We start from the raw sequence: 13,668 nt of genomic DNA, 5'->3' as shown, positions 1-13,668 counted from the left end.
CCACACAATTAGCCAATTATGACAGCTAATTAATCACCTAACCCCAAAAGGCCAACCTCCTGCCCTCTTCGCTGCCTCGTGCTGCTCATTAGCCCTTGCTGAGCAAGCAGCGCACGTGGGTGGAGACCCGATACTCTTCCCAGTCGCACTCCCTGCTCCCTTCCACCGCTTGTAAATTTAGGCAGGACTTCACCAAGTAACGTTGGTGTGGCCCAGCAGATCAGTTCTGTTGTAGGGCTTCCCAAATGAGGTCCCATGCAGCCTCCCAAGGAGATTCCTCTCCCTTCTGCGTTGTCCCCAGCTCAGGACATGGGGACAAACAAAAACTGTCCTCTCAAAACCACTGGTACAGCACGACAGGGATTAGGACACCACAGGCTCCCTTCCTGCTCTTCAGCCCTTCCTCAGAGCTAAGCAACCAGCCAAGGGAACCAACCACATCTGTCTGAAAAGGTGTCTTCCAGAGCCTGGGATGTAGTTGGAATAAGGATTAAGGGATAAAATGAAGTTCAGTTTTTTTCATCCCTAGCCCACAGCTATGCCCACCTGGTTTTGAACTGGGCACTCACAGCGTGTGAACCCCCCAAGCTTGCACTCGCTGCTCCCCATGCTGAAGCATGAGCTCTCAGTGGAGCATTTCAGCGCTACTAGAGGAGCCAGATACGCGATTTCACCTAGATGCTCTCCAGGTCATGTGGTTTCCCAATGAAACTCTATGAAAACATCCAGTCTTTTTTTTTTCAGTTTCTGGGCTCCACAACACCCCCCCATGATTTAAGTCTTCCCTCAAACCGGTGACTTCACACAGGCAGTTTATTCGATCACAATTAGCCAGTTATCACCACAGCATCTCCAGCTGGCCCATCTCTTAGTTTTAGAGCAGACCCTCTTTCTCGTCCCTCTTGGGGGATTGCTGCATTCAGTTCACAGCTTGCTCTTCAGCGCCAGACCACCCCCTTGCCATTCTCCTAACAGTCCTGGAAATTAAAAGGATAACTTCTCTTTGAAACCAATTATGCAACAGCTGCAAGAGCTCACCACCAAAAAAAGAGGTCACGGGCAGGAAACACCATCTCGGTTGTCACTTAATGGAGGTGAAACCCGTTACCTGCGTGTGCAACACACACACACACACACACACACCCCCTACACAGAGGGAAGATGACTTGCGCACCATTCCCACAGCTGAGGGTGGCCAGCTATGCAACTGTTCAAGTCATTTCAACCTCTTTCTCCTCCCACTCTGTCTGTCTCCTCTACTCAGCTGTTAGCAACGTGCAGCAGGGGCTCTTCCAGCAGGCTGCCTGACCCCTCGTGTCGCTCCAGGGTGCTCAAACACACCAGCAGCAGCAACAAGGGGAGCTGGAACCCCCTCTGCAAATTAAGGATGAGCAACGGTGCTTTGTGCTGCGCAGGTGGGTGAGGGAGGGAAGAGGGCAGGACACTGCTAGCAGACTCCTAAGCACATCAATTAGCAGTTTGCTGTTGTCCCGTACCCAAATTCTGATAAGCACCAAACACCTCGTAGGTCAAGCAGACCTATTTACGTGAAGTCAACCATGTGCACGCAGCTGACAAGGGAATAAACAGAAGTTACTCTTGGGCTCTATAAACAAAGAAAGTGCTGGGGAAATGCCAAGTCATTTGAGAGAATCAAGGAGCGATTAATTGGGTCACGACAACTGCGATATATGTACTTATCTTTAAATCCCTACCTCATGCCCTCTGTCTTGCACAGGACATGATTCACTGTCTGCTTCTGAGAATGACCCAGACTCATCGCTGGAGTTTGTTCCATAGGATGGCTCACATTTAATCTGGGCTCGGACTGGGTTGTACAATCCATCCCCCACCACACCGGGCTCCTGGTGCTCGGGCGCCAGGAATCGGGGGCCTTGGGAGCAAGGGGAAGAGGAGAGCTCGCAAAGACGCAGACTGCAGGGAGAGCCGCCGCTGCCGTCCTCTGCGTATGAGTAGGAAGAGCATGAGCTGGAAGTCCTGGTTCTGGTTTCCAAAGGAGGAGAACGAGGGCAAACTTTAATTGGCACTGGACAGCTCGTGTTCGGCCGCATCCTTCCCGGCAAGTGATCAGCTGTCAGTCCACTGTGCGAATAGGTCTGAGAGCTGGGGAGAGACTGGCTACCGCCAGCCCACAGACCCTTTGGCACAGTCTCAGTGAGGTCTTTGTCCAAGCTGCTCACACCAGAATATGAATGCACCGAAGTGTTTACTTGGTCACAAGCATTTGAAGAGAATATAACACTCCTCCTGTCCAGCTCCCCTTCTTGCTTACAGAGAGTTTCAAAGCCAGGCCCCCTGAGTGGTGATCCCACTGTGAAGTTGGAAGCATCCTTCTGCATGGCATGGGACTGTCCATAGTTCCCTGTGAAAGGGATGTAATCAGTTTTGTGGTCACCCTGAGTTGTCCCTTTTTCAAAAGGGCATGCTGGACTCCTGCCAAAGTGCTGTTGGGAAGTGCTGGGGAAGCCAACCAAATCTATGCTTTTTGTTCTGTTGAAGAAAGACCGCAAGCAAGAAGGAGAGGACCCACTTTTCGGCCTGTCAACGCAAGTGGGGCTTGGCTGTTTCCTGTCCATTTCAACATCCCCTTCTTTATCCCTGATGTCAGGTTCATCTCCAGACAGGCAAAGCGTGATGCTTTCTTCATCGTTCTCTTCATTCTGAGGCTCGCTTTTTATCTGCCCCATAGCAAGTCCTGATTTGAGGCCATTTCCAGAACTCTCTTCGCTGAATGTGCTTGCAAAACCTGAGGTACTGATGTGTGATGTGTTGTAGACATTCTTGGTACAAGCAAGCTGGTATTTCTTGTATCTGGGGTACCGTGTTACTGCATCTTTGTCCAAATTGTCCTTGCTGTCTCTCAGCATGTCAGAGTCAGGCAGCATCCCTTCGCCTTTGTCTGCTCCAGCAACAGTGGTTTCAAAATTGAACGGCTCTTGGTGCACCCTCTCTCTTGGGCAAGATATTTTTGACGTCTCCGATTCCATTGTCTCCTCCTCATCTCCATCTGAGTTCTCCTCATCGTGCATGCGCTGACAGGTGGTATCTTTTTTGCACAGGAACAGGCCATCTTCGTTGTTCAGCAGTTGTGTCTGAAGGAAGCTGAAGCAGGAGTCCTCCAGGTTGTGCATGCGCAGGAACTCAGCGCAGTGGATGACCTCCTGGATGTTTTCTCTGCTGAGTAAGAGCTTAGCAGTGTAGGCAAACTGTAACAATGGACCAAATCCCCTGACAGTGACCTGGAAAAAAAGAGAGGGAAATTGCCAGTGTTACCATCAGCTCATGCTATCATCCCAAATCCTTCATCTCGCTGTCAGACAACCTAGCAGATAGAGCACCCAGAGAGAAATACTGCTCAGTACCAGTTATTTTTCTACCATGCCAGCAATGATGCTACATCCAGTAACTAGCACTGCTCCCTTTATGTTGCTTCTGTACATCACTGTACAGGTTGCGCTGAGCACTATTTTTCCCAGGTATCTTGAAGACCTATTAACTAAGCCTCTGCTCTAATAAAAGACTGAAAAAATCAGACTGGTGTGGACACTGCTGATTCTTGAAATGGATCTTATTTAACTGTGATGCAGCACACTTCCATGAAAGTACCAGTTCAATTTTGATTCTTCTGCCCTGATGGAAGGGCTGGTGAACAGCGGTTTCAACCTTAAGATACCACTTAAATCCCAAAAGTGTTTTGGGAAGGAAACATTTAATATTACAGCAAAATTCAACAGAAAATACCCTTTTGCCTCTTTGAAGAGCAAACCGGTTTCTTTTTTCTTCTCAAACTTTTGCAAGCCATTGCTGAATAAATAAGAGGTAAGTACTGACTGCACAGCTCTTTCCTCCCTCCCATGGAGATTATTCTCCTCATGCTGTTCCTGATTTTAGCGAGTCTAAGGCAGCTAACAGGAAAGAAATCCATATTCATAGTTCAATTGATAAAAATCACTCCGAGTCTCACCTCAGTACTTAATTTCCCACCATTTTATTTGTAGAAAGAGTAACAACTGTTTCCAGGAGACTGATCTCCAACCAACTGTTCCAGGTCTGAGTTATGCACCACTATTCATCCTTTTTTCTCATTGTACCAACTACATTTTACATCACATATCCTATATAAAAAAATGCACACTTCTCCCCCACCCTGATTTTTTTAAAGTGGTATCGTCACACATTACTATCAAATAACTTGCTAAGACACATAGTAAACTATACATACCGTTTATTTTTTGACCGAAAATGCACCGGCACTAACTTGCATTGCATTTTTTCCCCCAATGGGCAGGAAAAAGAGGTCTACTCTTCATGAAGCAATGAGAGGTGGCTTTAAAACCAGGGCTCACCATCAAGGATAAAGGCTTCTCCATAAGAAGAAGATTCAGTGGTTTGGCCACTAAGCTGGGATTTGGGAGACCATAACTCAATTTCCCATTGCACCAACCACCTTCTACATGACCCTGGCAAGTCACTTCAGTCTCAATTCACCACGACACCTTCTTGCCTTGCTTGCAAGTAGTATTCCCAAATCTGAGTTCCCTGTGCTCTGCATACCAAGGAAAAGCATCTCGATAGGATTGAGAGCAGCCAAACACCTGCATGCCTGTGTGAGGTCGGGATGCACAGTCTGCAACCTCCTTCTGGCTGTAGGCATCTTCGGTAGGTGTTTCCAGTTCAATTTCTTCTTTTAAAACAAAGAAGAGAGAAAGCACTACTGTCCCCCTTTTGTAAAATGGCCTAAAGATCAGAAGAGGGACCTAGAAAGTAGGAAACCAGGCCCCTTCCTCAGGCTGTGGGGATTAATTTCCCAGCTCCTCGGAAGGATATCCTATCCAGTAGGTATGGGATACCCTGAAGGTGAGCTGTTCTTCCCTGTCCTTCCAATTGAATTAATGCCACTGAGCAAGAAGCTGTTCAAGAGTTTGGTGAGACATCAGACCATGGATTTGTGATGGTCTTATTTGTGATTAGCATAAATGAGTGAATAATTTGGTTCATCCCAATAAAAAGCCTACAAATGGCCTCACTGTCTTTGATGATGTGGTAGAGCTCACAGATTTTTATAGAAAATCCTGACTTCCAGAAAAAAGCCTTTGTTATTCATAGATCTATACTTGTGATGCTGGATTATGAAGATAGCACAAGTGGTGCAGACTTTGATGGAGAGAAAAATATTTTAAAACACCTCTAAAATTTCTCCCAATAGCTTTTCCATACATAATATAACTGCTGTATCTGCTATTTTAAGAAACGGTGCATTTTCACGCACATACTTACACACTTGCACATTCCTGTTTTACAATATGCCTCTGGCACAGAATTGCCTAGATTCACAGCTGGCTATTAAACTGACTCTGCTTTATCAGTGTTACACTTTCTGCCTATTTGTTAGATTATCAGCTCAGTAAAAGCATATCTACATTTTATCTATGCAGCATGATTAACAAAATTGCTTGGGAACTTAATAAGCTACTCACAGGCCAACGTTTCTCTTTGATAAGATCATCAGTGTGGGGGCTTACATATTCCTACACATCTTGTAAGCTCCACAGCAGCATAGGTCTGTAGGAGCAGCCATAAATACCGTCTGGGGTTTTTTGGGTCCCTTCTGACAAGCAGGAACCCTGGAGCACAAACCCAGCTCTCCTGGCAGTTGTGGCGCTTGGCCACTAGGTGGGACGGCTGGAAAGCAAATAATTCCCTGTGCGGGGCCAGGGCTTCACCTGCTGCTGCTGCCCCAGCGCAGGCACCCCGCAGAGCCTCCGACTGACTCACCCCATCCCGCAGCAAAGGCTGTCTCCCACGCTGACTCAGGTTTTTGCTCCCAGTAAGCCACCACGACAACAAACAGCAGCAAACAACAGCTGTTACAGCTGCTCTGCACTGGATGTATCAGAAGCAGAGCCCAAGATTGCGCTGTGGGCTCCCCAGGATGCCCAGCAGATGCCTCAAGTGAAGGATGATGAAAATGCTGGCCAAACGTGTGCCCTGACTTCCTTACAAGGTTTTACCCAGCGACACGACTTTCTTTGCTCTCAGATCCAAAGAGGGAAATTTTCTTTTCAAGCACCCGGTGCTTGTCGTTGCTCTCAGAGAGGAACCTTTCAAGGGCCCAGCGCTTGAAACTGCATAAACAATAACTTTGGTAACAAATGGATACAAAGCTTGCTGCCAAGTGTGAAAGCCAGTGCAATCTCTGTCGCCTGAAGCTGTCCAAATATTGATTTGACTCCCGTGGTGTGTCCCCTGTCTCAGCCTCATCAGCTTTGGGGACCACTCGCATCTGATGTATTCTGGCAGGAAGGCTGGTATCGAGGAGCTGGAGCGTGGCTATGAGCATTGCACGCTAGGAAAGAAAAGGCTTCAAAGCTGCACGTATTACCATCACACATGCATTTCTGTAGGAAGAGGTAAGAACAGTCTTTTAAAATTATTTGACCTGACTGATGCATTCCAGTGAAAACAGTTAGTGAAACCAAGTTGATCCGTGTTTACAGGAGGAAACAGATCACTTCTCTGATATAACAGTCTCCATTTACAAGTGAAAGAGACCTTTGCTGGATGGGTAAAACACATGCCAGCAACAATCTCAGTTTTTTGGGTTTTTTTTGCTCTACTGTAAATAAGATGCCATATGTCCAAGATTTGTTTGCTTTTAAACCTTATTTTCCATGAAAATTAGTGTTTAAGTAGGCAGGTTAATTTGTGGGAACCTCCACTGGGCACCTTGTCCAAGCTCCTATGCCAAGTCACAGCTTCCTTGCCCTCCGATCATTTGCCTTACTCCAATTTCTACCTATTCCTATTGTTTAAATGGAATCAAATGGCTACAAGAAAACCAAGCAAAGGTGAAACATACATACAAAACAACGCCCACACAGGCAAGAAAAGCAAAGCAAAGATCTCAGCTTTCCTTTTTCTTCCAAGGCAGGCTAGGAGAGGACTTCTGTACTTGAAACACGTCAAACACCCCACCAAGTCTAAGGACAAATCAGTTTATTTTGCCTTGCTCCTGTCCCCCATTGGTCTTGTACGCATTAACCCCCTTCTGCACACCTAGCGCACAGAGGACACGGGTACTGCAGCCCTACCTAAGCCATGTGGCACATCTCGCTCTACAGCAAGCCAAGAGATCAAGCACTGGGGATCCATGTGCAGCTCCTGCTTCTGCCGCGCTGCCACAGATACACCATGCTCAGCATGTGGTATGGAAGTCTACGTCAGTCCAGCATTGTGGCAAAAACAAGCCTGACCACTAAGGTGAAAGAAAGAAAGTTAGTTCTCCAGCCCTTTATCTGCCACTTGTCTTTCAGATCGAGCTAGCTGAGCCAGGGGATGTGTTTTTTATGTCCATGCCCTCATGAGTTTATGATACCGAGGAATGGCCTGGAAATAATGCAATGATACAATCACCGTCAAGAGAGCTGTTAATCAGCATTAGCCATATTGAATTTACTGGAAAAATACAGACAGCAGCCCTGCAGAAAATATGCATGCAAAAACCATTTTAGTTCAGTCCGACACTGCTTTTCTCCTTACAGAGTCCTGTGGAGTGTGATGCTCTGGTGAGTTTTAATTGATTTAAGTGACCAGACTTCCACTACTTCCTCTGGGAGATCATTGCCAGACTCGACTTAAAACCTCCTTGTGAGGAAATCTTCCTTCCCTTATTTTCCTCCATCATCTCTCATTATATTGCCTCGATACATTCCAGGCAATGCTTCTTCCTTTTGGAGAAATAGTTGTATTGTTGTTACACTCTCTGCCTTCCCTTCTTCTTTGGTTGGTTTTATATCATTGACAAAAAACTGGCTAATTCAAGGAAAACTATTGATCACTGTCAGATGGGAGAATAAGATGCTGAGATGAGAGTCAGCAACGAGACACGATAGTGAAGAAGGCAGCATTACAGATGCAAATATAGAGCATTTTTAGCACAGCATTTTTCTAGTACTGGACACGTACTACTCTAAAATTAGGAAGAGGGCTAGCTCACTTCCATGTTAGGAACACTGTATTTTCTTAAGGGACTTCTAGGGCAGAAATTCTATTTTAAATGTAGTTGTACACACCCCCACAGGCACTACAGGAGACACAGCACTGTGGGTGAACTCTCTCTCTGCCTCCCCATTGCATCGGGTCTCCTCCGTGACGGCTGACCAAGCACCGCGTGGAGGCCTCCGCGCTGTTTTGAACACATGGGACGTGGCCCCCGAGCACATGCAGAGGTCTGCCACTTCTGCGGATGGGCTGGCCTCGCTGTGCGCTGCAGAGTTCATCGCTGCATGCTCATTAGCTGGCTGACCAGACTTCCAGATGTCTCAAAATCCCAGACAAGTAGACAAAATCCTCCAAGTCTGCACAGACGGTATTTCTTACAGGGGGAAAAAAGGTTATTTCCAAGGGAAACATGGATGTCTGGTAACCCTGCTCCGAATGGCATCTCCATGAAAAGCTTCATCTGAGGCCGGGAAGGACAACCCCTGCAAAATGCCAGCAAGTCTGAGTTCAATTTAAAGAGGGGAAAAGTGATTAAGGGCAAGGAAAGATCACTGTAAACATGTAGGAATGTACAACTTGGCAAGGCAGTATCTAAAACGGAGCAAGAGAATGTTTACAGTCATCTGATGCATACTAACATCAAGAGCAGAGAATTGTCTACTTTGCTATGGGGTGCTGTTGACGACTGCAGTGAGAAGAAACTGAAGAAACGAAAATGCAGTGATTTTTTTCCTGACTCTTAACCTAACAGCAAACTCAGTGAGATCCTGGAAGGCTTTCCAGGGAAGATGATGGATACTTTATGTCTGAGTACTGCAAAGTAAAACTAACAAAGCAGAACCTTGTTTTGGCAAGGTAGGCTTTTCCAGGCCTAATCTCTGTATTAATGAGGGCACAGTGCCAATGATTTCTAGAAAACAGCATCAAAGTTCAACACCAAATGTACATGCAATTGTTCCTTTTCAAATAAAGCATACCTGGGGCATATTCAAAGAACAAGCTTACTGGCAGTGATGTGGGAGGGCAGAGCCCCCTCCTCCCCTCTGGGAATATGGAGTTCTGCAGAACATTAGTTGCTAAATCCTGCCGAATTGGGGATAAATTAGATGTCAGACCTTCAGACCCACAGAGAACACAGAAGTCCTGACAGAGCAGCACAGGCGCAGATTATTATCTTTATGCATCTGAGTAGTCTCGTTGAAATCAATAGGAGTACTGATAGGTTTTCTATGAAGCATACAAGCTGCTTGTAGGATTATGGATTATGTTTTTAGTGTTTTGATTTTCAGGTTAAATTCATCACCAGGCACCTAAAAACAGTTAGAAACCCCTCATCTCTAATCTCCAAACATCGATTTAATTGTTAAGCCATTTTGTGGGGATGGAAGAAAGGAAATTGAATCAAACCTCGCATGCTGAATATCAAATCCCAAACTAAATATTAATTTAAAAAAATTGGATAGAAACATGGAATAAATGCAACCGTTTCTTGCAGAACCCAAAATCAATCTGTTATTCACAAACCATTTTGTAATGGGCTTCCTGTGATACCCATGCTGTTAACCTTCCAGTGTTGCTGTTGCAGTCTAAAGGCATGTGTGGAGACCTTTAAATCCATCGCAGCCCTGAAGTTTGTCTAATAAGCCCAAGGATGTAGCAAACAAACCACTAACTTCTCACTCAGCCAGCGTGTTCCTAACACTACAACTTATATAATCAAACACATGCTAGAAATAGGAGATAAGATTAGTGACAGTTAACTGCTGCTATTTTTTTCCACAGCCTGAAGAAGGTCTCTGGGATTAAATATTAACTCTAATCTTATTTGCTAAAATTAGCGCACACTGTATTCTTTTTTTTTTTTTTTACAGCCAATTGCAAGTATAGAGCAGAAGTTATTTTCAGAGTGTAATCTGATAACCAAAATCGGTCGCCAAAGCTGTTATTCCATTAAGAGTTAAGAGACTTCCCAGTTATTTACTTAGTTATTTTTACTTGGGATGGTGGAGCCTGGCAGATCCTGTTTTCCTCGCTTGATCTTATTTGGTTTTGGAAAACTCTCTGAAATATTTAAATATATTACTAGGCTCAAACAGGTTAGTCACATGTAAAATGGTGGTGCTAGACATCATGCTTTGTTCCTATATATGCACAAAGAAGCCAGCAACAGTCAGGAATTTTTTTGAAATTGTGATCCTTTTATATAGGGTGGGAACTTGGAGGAGGCAGCAGGAAGTCAGAGGAGGTGATAAACAGCAGAGTACTTTTGTAAGCCAATGCCATGCCGGTATTTTACTGCATTTCCCCCTATTCCATTTAACAGCATTTAAATGTTCTCTCACCAGCAGCTTGTAGATGTATTTCCCCTATTTGCTCATAAAGTGAGAAGCTCCTGAAATGAGTAATCACTCTTTAAAATTCAACTTGGACAAGAAGCATCAGATGGTGCTATTTGTATTATCTGGGCTTTTAAACAACAGAGGAATGTACAAATCACTAATGGAGAAGACTGATGAAGAGAGGCCTTTGTTTTCACTATAAACCCACTCCTTTAATTAAGCAGATACCCTTCTGGCCTCAGTTTAACATTCTGGCACTTCAGGTAGCACGTACAGATTTGGGTGGAAGAGTGACCCAAAGTCCAAGTGACAGTCTGGCATCTCCCACATCGCATCACATCACATCACATCACACCACATCACATCACATCACATCACATCACAGGGGTGGGAGGCCACCACACTGCCACCATGACAGACACCCCTGGGCACGAATGCATGCCAGGGGAAGGGAGAGCTTGGACACATAACTCCTTTCCTTGAGAGGCTGATTCACCCAATTTATTTTTATAATTTTTTTTTCATGAAAAAGTCCCACTGAAAAAGCTGCCACCTGCAAAGCCACACTGAGCCCGGACTAAGGGGCATCCCAGTATCTTTCCAGTGCATCTTCCACAGCAGCCTCCTGAGGTGTCAGGCTGAGAAGTTCAAGGAGATGCTTAACTCCCTTTAGTGGTACTTCTTTGAAAGATGCCACATTGAAAGGGCTCGTCCAGGTTCCAATTTTGTACTTTTGAAAACAAAAAATGCACAGGTGCCCCCCTCAGCCTTCCCCCTTGTTAGTTCCAGCTTTCGGCCAGATGACAGAATTACACTAGAAGCCCTGACTGCCTATGTGAGGGTATTTACAAATCGAGGAGGAAACCAAATGACTTCTCATTTTCCTCTCTCTGGCATAACAAAGACATCCAGGGGCAGCACTTCAAAGGGCCTCCTCCCTCTCCACTTGCAAGGGGATGCAGGGGATGCAGGTGCGATTGCAGGAGGTGAGATGAGGAGGAAGGAGAGGTCATTCACACCAGACTCGCCTCCAGGATGGGGAGCAATAATTACAATCCGTGTCCATTGCCCTGTGAGAAGTGCGTCAGAGCTGATGGCAGGGCAAGTGGCTCAGAATTGATTGCCAAGCGTAAAGATGGTGTAAACAGCCAGCAGATCGATGCCTATGTTATTGGTTATGTCAGCGTTCGACCACACATGACTAACGGGTGAAATGTAAGAGTTAAAGCACCCACATACTTGGGTTTTTCCGAATCAAATTAACTGTGGAAATGGCCCTAAATTTGCGGCATTCTCCAAAAATCCTGGTCTCCAAGCCTGAGACCAATAGTGTCGGATGAACCAAAGGGGGAGACAGAATCAGAAGACATCTAAGAAATAAAACAAATAAAGTTCATAGTAAAAGTAAGAATAAAGTAATCTCTGGTCCAACTGCACTGCTTATTTTAATCCACAGCTTCCAAGTAGAGTTATTGAAGCCCAACCAAAATTGTTTTGACCTTCAAAAGCGAGACTGGTTTCAAACCAAAATGAAGAAATTACTTTTGGAAATCCTGACAGTATTCCTGGGCATTTTCAGCATCCTTCCCATTGCTGAAAATTTTAAGGGGAAACTAATCTGCTGAATTTGCCACACCTTTCAGAAAATACACTGCTTATTGGGAAGGTAGAAATCACTAAACATACCAATACTTTGCTGCTGGCACACTTCTGTGCATGAAACAGCAGGCACCTTTACCAAACGTGCTTGCAAAACCGAATGGCTATAGAACGGGAAGATCCAGTGTTTTTCCATAGCAGGGATGCACTGCCTGGATCACACCTACTCCAGCCACCACTCGCTGGCAGATGTCCCCTGGCACATCCCATTGGGCAGCTCTGGGGTTTACCATTCACGGTGGTTTGCTGAGCGTAAGGGGATATTTGCTTGCATGGCCACCACTCCTCTGGGCCACAGCCTGACATGAGAAGCTGGGCAGTCAAGGGAAGCAGGTGGCACCAGGACACACCTCCCTCTGCCACTCACTGTGGTGCAACACCTTTGGCAAAACAGCACTTGGGTTGGAGACGGGAACTTCTTACACCCCTGCAAGCAAACGTGCCACATGATACCTGTCAGAGCCTTTATTTAAAACCTCACTCAGCAACTTGTATTGAAGTCAAACACCAGATCACTAGACTGTGAAGAGAGTGCTGCCTGTAATACTACGCATCAAATGACAGTTGCAGTGCCCCTGTTTGGAGAAAACACCTTAATGAACTTCAGCAGAAGGAGACAATTCTTTCCTAACTAATTATGTAGTTTGGGGTATGTTGCCAATGGTAGAGGCTTCCCAGGGTGGAACTGGAGAACACAGAAAATTCAAAATTAAGGCCAAGAGAGCAGGCAAACATAGGTGAAAAAGCCTGGACGAAAACTTTCAGGCTGCTGAGGTCAGACTCTGGGTGGAGGTGTTAGAAAGAAAATCAGACACAAGGATGTTTCAAATAACCTTTTCTCTGAAGGTTATTTGTTCCTCTTTCTAGGAACAAAGCTATGACACGACTGAATCAACAAAGAACACATAAAAACCAGTGGCACTAATTAACATTTCAAACACTCAGGTATGAACTGGAAGATAAAGCAAAGGGAAATTTGGTTGTGATATCTGGCAGTTTGCAATACACTTTTTTTCCCAGTGCAGCTTGCACCTTAAGAAACCTGGAATGCAGTAACAAAGGATGACGTAGGAGGGTGGCTCAGCAGAAATGCTACCTTCTCTCTTTGGGTGCCCATGCAAGCCATGCTGAAACCAGTGGGGAAGAAACAGGCAGAAGTGAACAGATTTTAACCCAAGAGCATCATCAGAATTAATGTGCAACTCTAATTTAAAATTAAAATCAGTCCCATGTTTTTGCAAAAGGAAAACTAAACTGACCCCAGATTAAAAAAGACAAAAAAAAAAAAAAAAAAAAAAAAGAAAGTGTTGAGCAGTGAGGAGCAGGGAGGAAGGAGTGGGAAAGCTTTCACAGAATATAAATTGTGAGAGAAGAGTCTGTGAAAGATCTGTTTAGGTGCGTATCATGAGCCAAAGAGGGGAGGAAAAGGGAAAACAAAAAGCAGTTTAAGAACTTCTAGAATGAAGAAAGAAACTCTAGAAGCCTCCAAGTTACATTAGGAAATATCAAAATAGGCAGAAAATGAAGATGTGTATAGAAATTTGCTAATCAGAGGGTGCTTAGAGGAGCGATTGAGAGTTTCTGAAGCTGCAACTAATACACAAGCAAACACAACAATACAGAAAAATTACAAAGACCTGTAAATTAC

At 45.1% G+C, this 13,668-nt stretch overlaps 1 protein-coding gene across 10 annotated transcripts in view; it reads right to left on the bottom strand.

Annotated features, from left to right (window-relative positions):
• Nucleotides 1-13,668, bottom strand: part of BACH2 (BTB domain and CNC homolog 2) — a 202,695-nt gene that overhangs the window by 16,191 nt on the left and 172,836 nt on the right. For all 10 annotated transcript variants that reach the window (XM_080389329.1, XM_080389335.1, XM_080389328.1 and 7 more), the window contains one exon: nucleotides 1,716-3,260. In XM_080389329.1, coding sequence (XP_080245455.1) covers nucleotides 1,716-3,260 — 1,545 coding nt within the window. The remainder of the gene's footprint in view (nucleotides 1-1,715; nucleotides 3,261-13,668) is intronic.

Source organism: Falco punctatus (assembly GCF_963210335.1).
Source record: "Falco punctatus genome assembly, chromosome: 5".
NCBI lineage: Eukaryota > Metazoa > Chordata > Aves > Falconiformes > Falconidae > Falco > Falco punctatus.
The sequence above is the reverse complement of the archived record's forward strand: the minus strand, read 5'-3'. Positions and strand labels throughout refer to the sequence as shown.